This window comes from Cyclopterus lumpus, chromosome 11 (genome assembly GCF_009769545.1).
Source record: "Cyclopterus lumpus isolate fCycLum1 chromosome 11, fCycLum1.pri, whole genome shotgun sequence".
NCBI lineage: Eukaryota > Metazoa > Chordata > Actinopteri > Perciformes > Cyclopteridae > Cyclopterus > Cyclopterus lumpus.
In genome coordinates this window covers 9910242-9924087 of record NC_046976.1, presented here as the reverse complement: position 1 = coordinate 9924087, position 13846 = coordinate 9910242, and the positions used below count along the sequence as shown (strand labels likewise).

The 13846-nt window shown below is 40.6% G+C and overlaps 4 protein-coding genes across 5 annotated transcripts; 2 read left to right on the top strand and 2 right to left on the bottom strand.

Moving 5' to 3' along the window:
* Positions 1-795: 795 nt before the first annotated feature.
* On the bottom strand, positions 796-3576 carry tdp2b (tyrosyl-DNA phosphodiesterase 2b). Its single transcript, XM_034544632.1, has 7 exons — positions 3091-3576; positions 2770-2891; positions 2524-2673; positions 2287-2378; positions 1802-1920; positions 1547-1717; positions 796-1425 (listed from the first exon to the last, which is right to left on the bottom strand). Exons 1-7 carry the CDS (start codon positions 3241-3243, stop codon positions 1144-1146), a joined length of 1089 nt encoding a protein of 362 aa, XP_034400523.1. The 5' UTR covers positions 3244-3576; the 3' UTR covers positions 796-1143.
* On the top strand, positions 3571-4965 carry acot13 (acyl-CoA thioesterase 13). The gene is made up of 3 exons (XM_034544636.1): positions 3571-3761; positions 3889-4073; positions 4531-4965. Exons 1-3 carry the CDS (start codon positions 3678-3680, stop codon positions 4688-4690), a joined length of 429 nt encoding a protein of 142 aa, XP_034400527.1. The 5' UTR covers positions 3571-3677; the 3' UTR covers positions 4691-4965.
* Position 4966: 1 nt separating this feature from the next.
* c11h6orf62 (chromosome 11 C6orf62 homolog) lies at positions 4967-9041 on the bottom strand. 2 transcript variants are annotated; one of them, XM_034544634.1, is made up of 6 exons: positions 8231-9041; positions 7436-7591; positions 7066-7242; positions 6858-6983; positions 6400-6534; positions 4967-6296 (listed from the first exon to the last, which is right to left on the bottom strand). In XM_034544634.1, the coding sequence occupies exons 2-6, from the start codon at positions 7562-7564 to the stop codon at positions 6171-6173; spliced, it is 693 nt and encodes a 230-aa protein (XP_034400525.1). In that variant the 5' UTR covers positions 7565-7591; positions 8231-9041; the 3' UTR covers positions 4967-6170. The 2 variants fall into 2 exon arrangements, with proteins under 2 accessions (XP_034400525.1, XP_034400524.1); XM_034544633.1 differs by having other exon boundaries at positions 7436-9040.
* Positions 9042-9078: 37 nt separating this feature from the next.
* On the top strand, positions 9079-12796 carry gmnn (geminin DNA replication inhibitor). Its single transcript, XM_034544635.1, has 7 exons — positions 9079-9199; positions 9565-9636; positions 10515-10607; positions 10779-10932; positions 11030-11112; positions 11491-11601; positions 11877-12796. Exons 2-7 carry the CDS (start codon positions 9580-9582, stop codon positions 12033-12035), a joined length of 657 nt encoding a protein of 218 aa, XP_034400526.1. The 5' UTR covers positions 9079-9199; positions 9565-9579; the 3' UTR covers positions 12036-12796.
* Positions 12797-13846: the final 1050 nt, after the last annotated feature.

Genomic DNA, 13846 nt, shown 5'->3' with positions numbered 1-13846 from the left:
GAATCAATTATTCAATCAATCGAACAAAAATATTTGCAACCATTTTGACGATTGTTATTGTCATTTTTCATGATAAATAAAATGCTAAATCATGTCCAGCTTCTCAAATGTTAGTATTTTCTCATATTTCTTTGTCAAATGTGATTATCGGTATTGGGTTTTAGAATCTTAGTGGGACATAAGACATACCTTGGTATTTAGTATTTTCTTTTGAAGTGTATATGTTTTCGGCTTTAGGTGAACTCATCAGAGCTGGACAGACGTAGCTCGTGTGTCCTTGCTAATTAGGAACCATTGAGCAGGGAACAAACGGGGGAGGGAGGCCCGTTATGATGACGCCTGTTTCCAGGGAAAAGTCGCATCTGTGTCCTCTCCTAAGGTCAGCTCTGTGACTGCTGTAGAAACTATGCTGTCTGTTTGCAGAGCAAACATGAAAACACACTCTGAGATCTGAAGAGTGCACGACAGAGAGAGGCGAGGGACACGTCTTGACAATGTGATGGCAGACGAGGTTACATCGGGTCTGGGGTATCACTGAGGTCATAATATAGAATTGTACATTATAGAGCCAAGTAAAACATATTATTCTAATATGCCTATTTCACAACACACCTTTTGTGACATAGCACAAGAACCACAGGAATATTAATGATACAAATACAGGCTGCACTCAGAGTTTTGGATCCATGGGTTAAAATCTGTTCCACATTGTCCATGTTTGAGTTTGTCTAAATTGTGAGGAGTTTGCTTTTGGGTCATGTTCATGGACCTAGAGCTTCAATTACAGAGTCACTATTCAGATTCAGACTTCTTTATTTTTATGTAAATACTAAACTCTGTACTGTTCAATTGCAATTGAACTCTGTAGTGCTCTCTAGTGTTCAGATAGCAATATTACATATACACAAAATTCCTACTTTTATTTACCAATACAAGTTTTAAAAAAGAAACTCCAAAAAGCAAAGACTCCAATAATAGACACATTAGAAGATAAAACTGATCACTACAAAATGTACAGGTAACCATCCTCAGATGAGGTCAGGTCATTTTCTTTTACAGAAAAAGTGTTTGTATTGACCGTGAAAACAAAACAAACTAAACCAAAACCTAAAACTGCTGTGTTTCAGGTTGTATTGTGCATTTCTACGCAGCAGAGAAGCTACAGTAGATTCCCCAGTGATCACTAGTGAAGCGTCCACAGTCCAGCTTCTCCAGCCCCACCAGGGCCAAGTGGTCAGGGGCCAGGCATGGGACGCCGTCCTTGGCAGCCGGGCGGAGGTAGACCCGGTCAAAGCGGCAGCGACTGACGTAAGGAACATTCTTGTTGTTGTTGGCTTTAGTGTCCCATGTGTAGCGGCAGTGCTCCTGCTTTCCCAGTCGTTCCCACACATCGCAGACACTGCAGGGCAGACCCACTTTGGCAACCTGAGATGGAGCCCGGGGCAATAGTTTTAGAGGAGGTACACTGTGTGATTACATGCAGGGGGGAAAAAACTAAAATGCGAGCATGAACACCACTGTTTCGATGCCAAGACAAATGACTGACCTCAGTGTCCCTCAGGTTTGTGTCCCCTCCAAACAGGACAGTAACATCCTCAGGTGACTCTCTCATCCTCTGAATCACCACTCGCAGCTGTTTCATCCGTTCCTCTGCTTGGGCTTTGCAGCTCTCAAAGTGGGATGTCATCAGACACAGCTTCTGGCCTTTGAATGTTACCTGATTTCAAAGAGAAAAAAACAAAACTTTTTAGGCGAGCTGAACATGGCTTGAGTATTTGGATTGAACTATCCTTGAACGAACCTGAACTACAAGCAGATTCCTCATCATTTGAGTTGTCGGGTAAGGTACTATCTCGCTCTCCAAAAATTTGACCCGTGTCTTCTTCAGCATCATCCCGGTAAAGTAACCCTCCTCGCCACCTAGTCAGCGAAAGTTCAGAGGATAGTTCTGTTCTGTTCTCAGCCTCAGTTTATTACTTTTTGTATTTACTTCAACATACTGTGGAACCACCAGACAGCCATCATGTAATAAAAATAGAGTTCAGTGCAACATGAGTCAAGTGAAAATACCTACATCGTAGATCTTTTAAACGGAAGACATTTTGACTTGTCATATCAGGAAAAGCACAGGCTCTGTTCTATTTAAGTGTCCCAGTAAGCCAAACCAGTGTGACAGTAAATACAATACCAGGACCCTGAAACTGAAGTAGCTAAATAGAATTCAGACATTATTAATTGTGTTTTTCCTCCTGTGACATGTCAAAAGGCCAGTTGAGCATAACATACCTTCAATGATTAGGTAGCTGACAGCCCGTTTCTTCAAGTACTGGACGTAAGGTGGAATAAGCTCCTGGAGGAACACCACGTCAGGAGTGTATCTACACAAAGACCAGATTTACCTTTTAAATGCTATCTGCCATCTTTCCAGGTTTGCTGCTTAGCAGCTGACCTCTGCTATAAACAGACTAAATACAATCTCAAGTGATGCCAACAAGGAGTAGCAGTGTAGATAAACAAGCTTACAAGACTAAGTAGGAGCACAGGCCTCTTGCACGCTCTCCAAGGTTGTCTGTATCGAGTCCATCCACGTTCCAGGAGATTAGTGACAGTTTATTGTCGTCTTCTTCTGAGGGTTTGCGTGTGGAGGCTGGACTGTCAGCAGTCAAATCTATACTGGTAAATGTGCACAGACCATTGATTTATTTGGAGTCAATCATTGAACACATTAAGGAACTTGGGAGTGTCAAAGGAGGAAGACTGTAGACTTACCAGCCTTCTGGAGGTTTTTCCTCAACTTTTTGCCTCTTTGCTTTGGGACTGGTCTCACTCTCTGGAAAATCTTCATCAAATACTTTCTCCAAATCAGCCTCAAAGAATGAGTTTAAAGCTCTCTGGTAGAGAAATAATGGAAAATGTACATCAAATCCACCTTAAGATTGTAATGACACCCATAACAGAATTGTAAACATGTTTACATGAAATAAACTGCAGCAACCTGCCATCTCATCATCATGGCATTCTGTATCTTGGCGCAACAGTGACCCATGTGACCTAATGTCACAACTGAGAGGCCTCGGTTGTCTACTGTACCTCCATCTCCCACTCGTTTACAGCCAGGTAGCACTGAGCCGCAGCGCTATCGGTTCCTGTTATTGCAGCAAACTCATCGCAGAGGCGACTTCTGCTTTGTTCCACATTAGAAACCGATGGTTTGTCCGAGTCTGATACAACATTAGAAGCCATGTTTTCCAGCCACTAGTTTTACTTTGAGAATTGCACAGTAGAAGTAACGTTAGACTAACGCAAACATTAGTCCACGTTTCCTCTCTCAGGTGCACCAGTGAAAGACTTTCGGGTAAATGTTCAAATTAACGTCTCAACAAATCCCAGCGAAGCAACATATAAACGTTATTTATTATACTTAAACACGAACACCTGTAGATTAAATGGGCCGTTATCAATTAATACCACCACTTATTGTTATTAATGCGGAGCTTGTTTTCTTAACCGAGAATACAACCATGCACTTTAGCTAACGCTTGCAGATTAGCTGTAAATTTCGCCCGGACGATTTATCGGACGCAACCGTTTCCGGTGTGAGGTAAACAGAAGTTTGACAAGAGGCGGTTAGGTTTGACATTGAACGCGTTTATTTGGCTATTTATTTAGCGTTAAATATGGTTTCGCTGTCTTTAAATTCATTAAAGCAAATAATGAGAGCGATGGTAGATCAACCAGGCTTTGACAAAGTCCTGAGCAAGGTAAAGATACATACAGAAACAGTTATTGACCAATAATATGTATATGTAACTATGTGACTAATATCCTCCGCATTGTTGCACTGTAAGAGGTAGCGTATTATGGTAGTGTAATATGTGTGTCCTTCAGGTGGACGTCTTGTCTGCCAGTCCAGGAAAGGTGGTGTGTGAGATGCGGGTGGACGAGGAGCACACCAACCGGGGAGGGACGCTACACGGCGGGTTGACAGCCACCCTGGTCGATGTCATATCCACCATGGCTATCATGTATACTGAGAGGGGAGCACCAGGAGTCAGTGTGGATATGAATATAACGTGAGTCCATGAACAATGTAAATATAAATGGACATTTGAGCTCTCAAATTGACAAATGTAACCAGATAACACTGGTTAAAACTTAGTCACCATTTCGATGACCATTTTTATTTTATTTTCCTCCAAATTACTCATTTGAACCATATATTACAGATTTCTAATACATTTTAGGTATGGTTGGCATTTTGGAATTAACCAATAAGAATATCTAAAATGTTTTAGATCTTTCAGCCACCATATTTGCTCAAACTACTTACAGCAGATACGTAGTTTGTGTGTTACAACACAAACTCTTGTTCCTAAAAAGCCCTACATTCCCCAGAATAAATAGAGGGCATGATCTCCATGTCCTCAGGGGTATATGCAGCCCTGTTTTCAGGCCTTGACCTTCAGTGTGTTAAAAACAGGCCAGGTTGAAGATTAACTTTATAAAAGTACAAATGTCAATGTCTTACAGATACATGAATGCTGCCAAGATTGGAGAGGATCTACTCATCACTGCTCAGGTTCTGAAGCAAGGACGGACGCTGGCGTTTGCCACTGTAGACCTCACCAACAAGGCCACAGGGAAGCTCATAGCACAAGGGAGACACACTAAACACCTTGGCAGCAGCTAAGCTGTCTCCCCTCTGTGCCTGTCTGTAAATCACATCATGTGAACTGTCAAAACAAGGGACACAGATAAATAGTTCTCAAATCTACTGACTGTACAAAGGATATTAGTGGTCAGTTCCATGTTGGCTGGTTACTAAATGAATGTTGCGCGCGCATATATATATATATATATATATAAACAGTTCCAGAGAAACTAATAGCTGTATGGTCACTTCTGACCCAACAACTGTATCGATGGTACCATTTCATGCACATGCAATAAAACAAATAGACAAGAGTTATGCTTTCAGAATTTGCATTGTATTGGGATATGCTCAGCAGTATTGATTTGAGAATCAACAGAAAAAAACCCAGAAGTTACACGCCTAATACCCTTTTAACTGAACACACTGAATCAACAAGGAGCAAAATTATATGTACTATGTACTTCATATTCTTTGACAAGCAAGCCCAATTTTAATTTGATGAGCATGGCAGCAAATTATTTTAATTTTAGTAGTTCAAATTAACAAAAAATCAGTTAGCTTCAGCAACTTTGTTAGGCAAGTTAAACGTTAAGTATGTCACCATTTCAGTTTTTCACCACCCCACATCCCCAAAAAAAACAAAACACTGATTTCAGTAGCTTAAATGAATGGTGCTTGAACGGTGACAATGACCTCCAACAGCTAACCAACACGTCTCAACTTTGTGTACAATGCCTTTCAAGCCACTTAATAATTTAGCAACGGCCTGCCTAGCATGTCTGAGGCGAAAGCAAATGGCACCAAAACATGTTTTAAAGTCCAGCAAAAAAAAAAAAAAAAAAAACTAAGGCGGTTTTAAAGAAGCAATACCTACACCATATGATTTGACATATTGTTCATCTTGTTTTCCTTGCTTATACAGGCGATTAAACACCTAGTCACACCTAACCTTGGTCAAACGATTGTGTAAAGTTGTTCTAGAAACCCCATTGACATTACAAACAAGCTTTAACAATCCTTTCTTATGACAACAAGGATATTAAACACGTCCATCTGAGAACCGCCGTGAAGACCTGTGTATTGTTTGTTCTTGTTTTGATGCAACATAAAGAGTTCCTTCAATGACCGGTGCTGTTGATAGTGCGGCTCCAAGAGAACAACCAACCACTCAAAATCAATGTTCGTGCAGGTTCAAATGAACAAAAATGTATGAGTGAGTAAGGGGGGGAATGAAGAGGGAGCAAAAGGGAAAAAAATGGGGGAACCAATCCAAAAATGGCAGAGAAGAGGAGGAACATTGGGAGCATGAGGAAAAAAAGATAAGGATGGGAACTGAATCAGCTCAGGTCAGGGAGGGGAGAACGAGTAGGTAACAAAAACAGGAGAGATCCAAGCACAAGTTCAAATCTTTTAAAAAGGAAATGAATGGAGATGAGTACATCAATTTGCTTCTGAAGGCTGAGGCAGGAAGGAGGGGAAGGGTTTTTTCCTGTGTGGCTGGGTGATGCAGGAAGCCTTAATCGGACATGTATGGGCGGAGGTGATCCTCGATGTCTCCCACACCCCAGCAGGTCAGCTGGTCCTGAGGCAAGTATAGGCAGAGGCTGCACAACTTGAACACTGTGGCCTTGGTTTTAGTAGTCTGCAATAGGTAGACAGGGAACATTTGCAGTTAAGTGTGTTAGAACAATGTCTGGGGTTTCAGTTAGTCAAATCAGTAACATCATTTCAGTAGACTGACTCACCTGCAAGTGCTGTCTATCCATGAAGAGAAATACAGACTGTGTTGGGTTGTTCATGACCATTCCAGCCTTGTCTTTACGACCCAAAGCATGCAAGAATTGCTTCTCGTAGTCTCCATGATGAAATTCGAACTTGGCCTGTTAGTCAGAGGAGAGTCTTGTGAGCCAAGAAGTACATTATGTTTCATATTGACTAAAGCAGGGTGATTCACAAATCAAATTCATTATTGTATGAATATTTCTTGGTAGCGTATTATTTCAAATGTCTCAATGTGAAAATCAGGTTATTTTCATTTTGTTAAAAAAGGTTTCAAACACTGTTTAACATTTTATTAACTAAACAGTCAACCAATTAATCTAGAATGTAATCTGCGTTGGTAATGAAAATCATTTGGATGCAGCTCTAATTTTAATCAAAACATTTACAGCCCTAGCAATCTGCAGAGATGCCACATTCTGACCTGAACAGGCCTAAAGGGTTCATCATCGGCCCCCTTCCATCTGGAGAACAGTAGACACACAATCTTTTCAATATCGTTGCGTGGCCAAAGGATGAAGTCCATCTCCTGTGTGCAGCCTATCACATCCTGTGAAACAGAAATCAATGTAAAACACAATTGGACTTCTTTTTCAAGCCCCCCCCGCCCCCCAAACGATGCACCAACTTACCCTTCGCATTGACTGGTATCGGGGGGCGTGCAGTTGCACAACATCTTTTTGCAGGAGTTCTATTGAACTATCGAGAGAGTAGCTGGAATCTCGCACACCTCGTATGATGTTTTCTTCATAGTTGTTGGTCATCACTGGCACCACTTCAGCCACCTCAAAAAGTGCAGACTTCTTTTTCTGTAATGAAAGAACACAGGAACAAACTTGTATTTAAAGTTGTTTTGCTGTGGGAACATAAAAAGGAACAGGTGTGAATTCAATGTTTAATTGTGAAATGAGCAAAGAGATGGAGAATATTGTGTCAAAGTATGAGAAAAGTATAATTTTGGATTGTCAATAAAGTTTGCATTCTTCCAGTCTACTGACAAACCTTTTCTTTGAAAACGAAGGCTATATAAATCTTGAAGTCAAACTGATCAGCCAAAGATTCCCTTTTCTTCCGAAGTTGAGCTCGTAGTCGATTTCTTGTTTGATTTCTTCGAGAAGTTGGGTCCCCCATGGTTAGACTTTGATGGTAGGGTCTTCTCTGTGCAGAATATTTTGGCAAAACTCTGTACTTTTGTATTCATACGTTGGATAAAGGATGGAGGTAGCTACCCTTTGCAGAAACAACGCATCAAACTCTAGATCTATAAAATACCCACTATCAACTGAGAAGTTCAACAAATCAGAAACAATACTAAGTCATTTTTAAATTTTGTGTTAAAGGGCAGCGTTTAGGAGGGGATTTGTCAACAAGCTAAGACTACATCTCCATATTACTTGTTCAGAAATCCATGTTTTAAGACATGACCTTTAAGCCAAATGAGCGTTTTTCAACCTGCCATCAACAAGGGATGAACAGTTTTAAAGAAAAGTGCAACTCAAATTTGTCTTTTTACTGAAAACAGAAATGGCTGCTACTGTAAAAACCCATACCGACTATACATATATTTGTGCTAGTGAAATTGAGGACTACAGAGACTAGCAGGCAGACAAATATTATATTATTTGGGTCATTTCAAAGTCCCTCATCCATGGCTATCATTTAATGTGTGTTTCTCTGTAGATACAGCGTTATGTGCGTGTTTAAAGACGGATTAGGGATACAGACAAACATGGCAGGTAAATACAGATGCCAGGAGATATTGGCACCGGGTAACATCGAAGACTACTGCGAAAGTACCTTGACATTTCCTTGACTTTCACTGCCACTGACTCGGCCCACGGCCTGCGGTGCTGCCACTGCCGATAGTCATGATGTGGGCGTATTTTTAGCACACTAGCTAAGGTGAGCTAGCAAGCTAATCTAGGCATTCACTTCCAACACTAACTAGTAGTGAACCGACGATATAGCTACATCTTATCTTCTGACTGATTGGCTTAATCGAGGCCCACGTGTGGTTGGCTAGCTAGCGTACAGTCATCTTTCTACGAGTTTACATTTTCTCGCCAGGTTCAACGCGACTGCCAGTGTTGTGAGAGTCGAGAGACCTGCAGCGGTGACGGACTAACTGGTTCTGCTCGTGCTCGGCATTTTAGCTCGGTCTGGTTTGCTTTAGTCGCGTCTTGTCAACAACTTAATCAACAAAAAACAGCAAGTGAATCAACAGCCGACAAACGCTGAATGACGCAATACACATTCGCTAAACAAAAAACCCTTTCCACGTCTGAAGTTTCGCGGTGTTCGCTGCGTTTGTTTTCTTTCTCTTCTTTTCTTCAGTCGTCACAACCTCCGACTCGCCCCGCCGCATGCCATGTCAAGATAAATCCACAATCCAGTTGAAATCCTCCGTTCTTTTAGGCGACGTGTGGCGTGTTCTCTCTCCCGGCGGGCCCATAGTTAACGGCGTGTCGTCCAACGTTTGTCCGTTTGGTTTCTTTGTGTGGTGTTAGGCAGCTGGCAATGGCACACACAAGATCGACTACAGCCTCCCCAAAATGGCTGCACCGTCGACTACAAAGATGTGACGTGTTTTGACATGTGACCGCACGCGGATAAAAAAAACAACTGCGCGAAAAAAGCTCCCTCGTGAGGGGGCGCCTTTGTCACGTGACTGAGTAGGCGTATTTAAGCCCCTGGCGCGAGATCCTGAGTGGAAAGAATAGGCAGTCTTTGGCTATTTGCAACGGCGGCGTGTGTTGTTCACCAACGGTAAGTAGTTTAACGACATTAATATATACTTAATTAAATTCAACTGTCTCTTGAATCATCGTAGATTTAGCGTCAGGTCCGTCATTTTTACCTTTTTTTTTTAAACGAGACACACTTTTCATACAGAGGTGGCGACACAAGTCACGTTATCGATATTCTGAGCAGCGTTAGAATCGATTGCTAAAGCTAACGTTAAGTAGCTAGCATTATAATTTACACGTTCACCAACTATTTAATGTCGCATTTACAGTCTAACGTTAAGCTACCTTCTAATGTTGAAACCAACGTTATTATATTTTGTCACTTTTCCCCTCATGTTTGTTACGCTAAGTTCTGTGTATAGTGACGCTGTGTTTCCCCACCAGTTCTCAAGAAAGAAAATGAGTTTCAATGGAAAGTTAAAACACAGCCAGCAAAAGTCTAATGAGAATTTGAAGGTGAGTTACTGGATTAATCTGTTTTTAAAATAGGTCTGTTTAATTAATTTACGTTTTAAAGTTCACGGATTTCGTTAATAGTCACTTTTATATGTTCTCACGATATAACCTAAAGTTATATTGTGCCATTGTTTGTGTGGCTGATGTCGTCAGTGGTACTTGATGGTACATGTAGCCCAGAGACCCGCGATATGTACCCTAGCGTCAATTGAATTAGAAAAAGGGAATCTGTCATTGTTTCTTGCCTCTTCTCACGGTTTAATAGTGTCATTACTATTTTTGCTATACAAAGTTTAATAGATGTCAGAAAGGAAAAGTGTGCCTAGACTAGATATCTTAAATGCATGTACAGCTACAACATTTGGCTTCCTTAGCTCCTTCATGGTTCTTGTTTTTAATTTATAATATTTATGGGTTTAGTGTTGGACATTCTTTCCCTCACAGCCTTTTCTGTTGTCATGAAACGCAAGCAGTGTTAAGCTGTGGCCAAACATTAACAGAGTGAGTGTTTGTGGCACTGTAATGAACCTTGAGGAGTAACTTTCCCACGGCTGTTACGGTTTGCACCCTGTTCTGACACCTGTGGGCCTGTTGCACATGCCGGCAGTGTTGTTGGTGTTGTGAGCCGCTTCACTTATGCCCTCTCTCCCATGGTGATGGTGTTACTAAAGTAAAGCATGCAAAGTGATGCTAAGCCCTAATGAATAGAGGCTTTGAAAATGAGTACACGGGTCATGTTAATTTACCCTGTGTGACTGAGTTTCTCAAAATGCATCTGGTAAGTGATTAGGATTTTTTCCTTTTGTTAACCATTCTCATATCCATGGTTTGTGATCTACTCTGTAAGCTAACACTGAGTTTTTGTCTTTCACTCTCAGGGCTTTTTCACACCCTCTCAAAAGGCAGCAGGATGTCCAAGGCAAACCCTGCAGGTCTTAGCTGGCAACAAAGACTTGGGAAGGTCATCTCAGGTATGTTGTGACTTGTCGCAGGAGGTCATTAAAGTTGGGTGTCCATCTTGTCCATGTTTGCATTAGATAAAACTGCTGTAAACGGTTTCACTAAAAATAACAATTGATCTGTTGCTGCCTTTAGTGAGTTTCAACATTAAAAGGTTATAGCTTTATTTATTTTCTCTTTAGGTGGCAAAGGTCATTCCCAAAAGGAAACACTGCAGTTCAGACCAAACTAGAGGTCCAAAGAGGGTGAAAGTAGAAGTGAAGTCTACGCAAACTGAAGAAACCCAGTGTTTGACAAATGGCACTACCAATGAGGCATATGAACTTATGGTTGTAGGTAGGCATCATTATCGATTCATTACGTACCATGTATGGCATCAACCCAACATTATTTTCTCTCTTGCTCTAAATTTCTGTCACTTTTTTTTTTGTAGAAACGCCTCCTTCAACCTACTGGAAAGCGATAGCAGAGGAGCGTCGGAAGGCCTTGTACAATGTTTTACAGGAGAATGAGAAGGTGAGTAATCTCTGAGATGGCTAATGTTTAGCTGTCACTTGAATTGTTCCCACGCTCTGGCTCAACCTTAGCTGGCTTCAGTCCAGCTGGCACTGGGTTTTTAAAGTAACATTGCACCTAACTGCACTCATTAAAACTGTTTATCCTAAGTGTACAGGATTGGTGCCCCAGTAGAATTGCTTTTAATTTGGAAATCTGGAAGTTAGGCCTACTTGAATTTATTTTCTTTTAGCCCATGGTTACAGCGCTTATGTCTGTAAAATGCATTATTCTGAAAGTTCATTTATAATAGCTGTTCAGTTTGCCCTTTGTGCCATTGTTCCTCTTAACCTTTTTCATGCATAATGTGTTTCTAATTTTATCTTTTCTTTTAACCAGTTACACAAAGACATTGAAGCCAAAGATGACCAGATAACTCAACTAAGTTGTGAAAATGCTGAGCTACAGGAGCTGGCAAAACATGTACAGTACATGGCTGATATGATTGAGGTAGGCACAATGCTATTGTCTGTAATATCCTGATTTCTGTGGTGAAATATTTTGTGCTCATAACTTAATTTTCATCACAAGCTTGCCAGATACGGGTAAATAACCGATTTCAAATTAAAGCCTCTAATGAAGGAGTGCCTTAATTCTTTACGGCTTAATTTGTCACATGTTCAGATGGGGCCATTTCAACAAACCAGTTAAGTAAACTAGACTACACCTGAGGAACCTACTTGTATTTACATTTCTTTTATATCTATAATTTCCAATCTTTTAAGAGGCTGACAGGAGAGAGCCCAGACAATCTGGAGGAACTGAGGGAGATTGCTCTCAATGTGGGTGAGGAGGATGAGGGCGACTGCAGTGCAGTGCAGACTGAGGAGGAAGAAGAGACCTCAGACCATGAACAAGCTGGACCCTCAGGAGAAAAGGACTGACAACTCTTGTATGTCATGGGACTTTGACCTTTTTTACAGGTCGGCAATATTTTTGCATTGGCACCAACAATTGGCAGCCATTTGGCTCAAAGTAATGCATGTACTTCAAATGGCAATAGTTTTGACATGCCTTTCATTTCATTTTTGTAACAGTTTAACAAATTGAGGTTGGTTTTATTTTTAGTTTGGCTTTTTCTATACTTTCAGTTCTTGTTCGAAATGCCAGAGGCCTATCACACAGCAGACATTTTAACAAGTCACTGTAGGAAACTCACTGATAAGTAAAATGAGGCGTGATGGTGAAATTATTTTCTTCAGTTTTATGGCCCTTGTATTGTGCCCGTGCTCACTGTCCTGGCTTAATGGGACACTTTACTAGACCAGAGCCATTAATGATGTGACTGACTGTTTTGAGGGAATGTGGGTTTTATTTATTTTTTTTAGGGTTTTGTATAAGAAATTAACAGCAAGCCTTGAAGCTCCACTAGTTACTTGCTTCTAGTTGGTCTGGAGCTGAAAGGCTGCATGTTCTACCCAAACTTGTTTGGACCCCTAAGCTCTCTTAATGTTTCCTGTTTGGAAAAGGATCATGTGCTGGAAACTGCTACGTTCTTCTGGAGGAAAAAAGGCAACATGCACTACCGGATGTGGCCAAGCGATTGTCCCTGTAGTGTTTTGATTTGCTCTGTAAAATTGTGCAATATCCATCAGTTTTGTACGTGAAGCCTAATGTCAAATAAAAACGTTCCTTTTTAAAAGAATTTGTTGATATTCGACTGACATGTTGACTTGCTGTGCCCACCAGGCAAAGTAATTTGTGCTTTTCTTATTGATTACTGCAATGCTCTTTTCATTGGAACGACAATTGAGCCACCAAAGATCCAATAATTAAATAACCCTAGCTGGCTTCCCGTTCAAAGAATTGGTCTTTGCTAGTTGTGCATGATTTCTCCAGCTCTACCAGCTGCAATAGTATGTTATACATGTTTCTGCATGCAACACGTGTTATCCATCAGATTTCTTCTTTCCTGCAGCGTGTAGATATCTTGTACATTGCAAGAGTCTGTATTACTCAAAGGATCTGATTACATTCATTTAAAAAAACTCTTAAAGATCTTCATTATGCAGATATTTGAAACCTTGGTCTCGGTATCTACTAAAAAATGCTCAGTTTTGATCAGGACAACTGAACTCTGCACTTTTCTAACTTTTTGCAACACTACACTGACTTATGACCAATTGTCATACATAAATGCCATGCTATACTTTCCATAAAAAGGCAACACTGGAATTGACTGCACATGCATTTCACTTATCCCATGAACATGTAAATGTAAAACACATTCAAAGCTAACAAATGACAAATCGTGACTGACATTTAACAGTTTTAATTATGCAAAAATAAACTTTATTGCATCTTTTGATGAGCAGAGGAAATGCTGCCAATCAGTGGTGAAGTGTAGTATGCAACTAAAGGATCAGTACAGAAGCTATTGATCAATTTCAATGAAGTGCACCAAATTATTCTTAAAACTACTCTGAATAAGAGATAAGATGTGCACATTTTGACAACTTGTACTTTGTGTGGATTAGGAATTGAACAGCCAAGGAATCAACTTGACTTAACACTGGTAAACTGCAAGTTTGTAAAACAAAAGTTCAACAAACCCTAAATGAGTGGATGAATTAGATTTGTTTTCAAAAATACTGTAATGCTATTCACATCCTGGAAGAAATACAAGTAACTGTTATTTAAAATACGGACCATGTTTAGAAAAGAAAACTGAACTATCTTCAGCTTTTCATAAGAA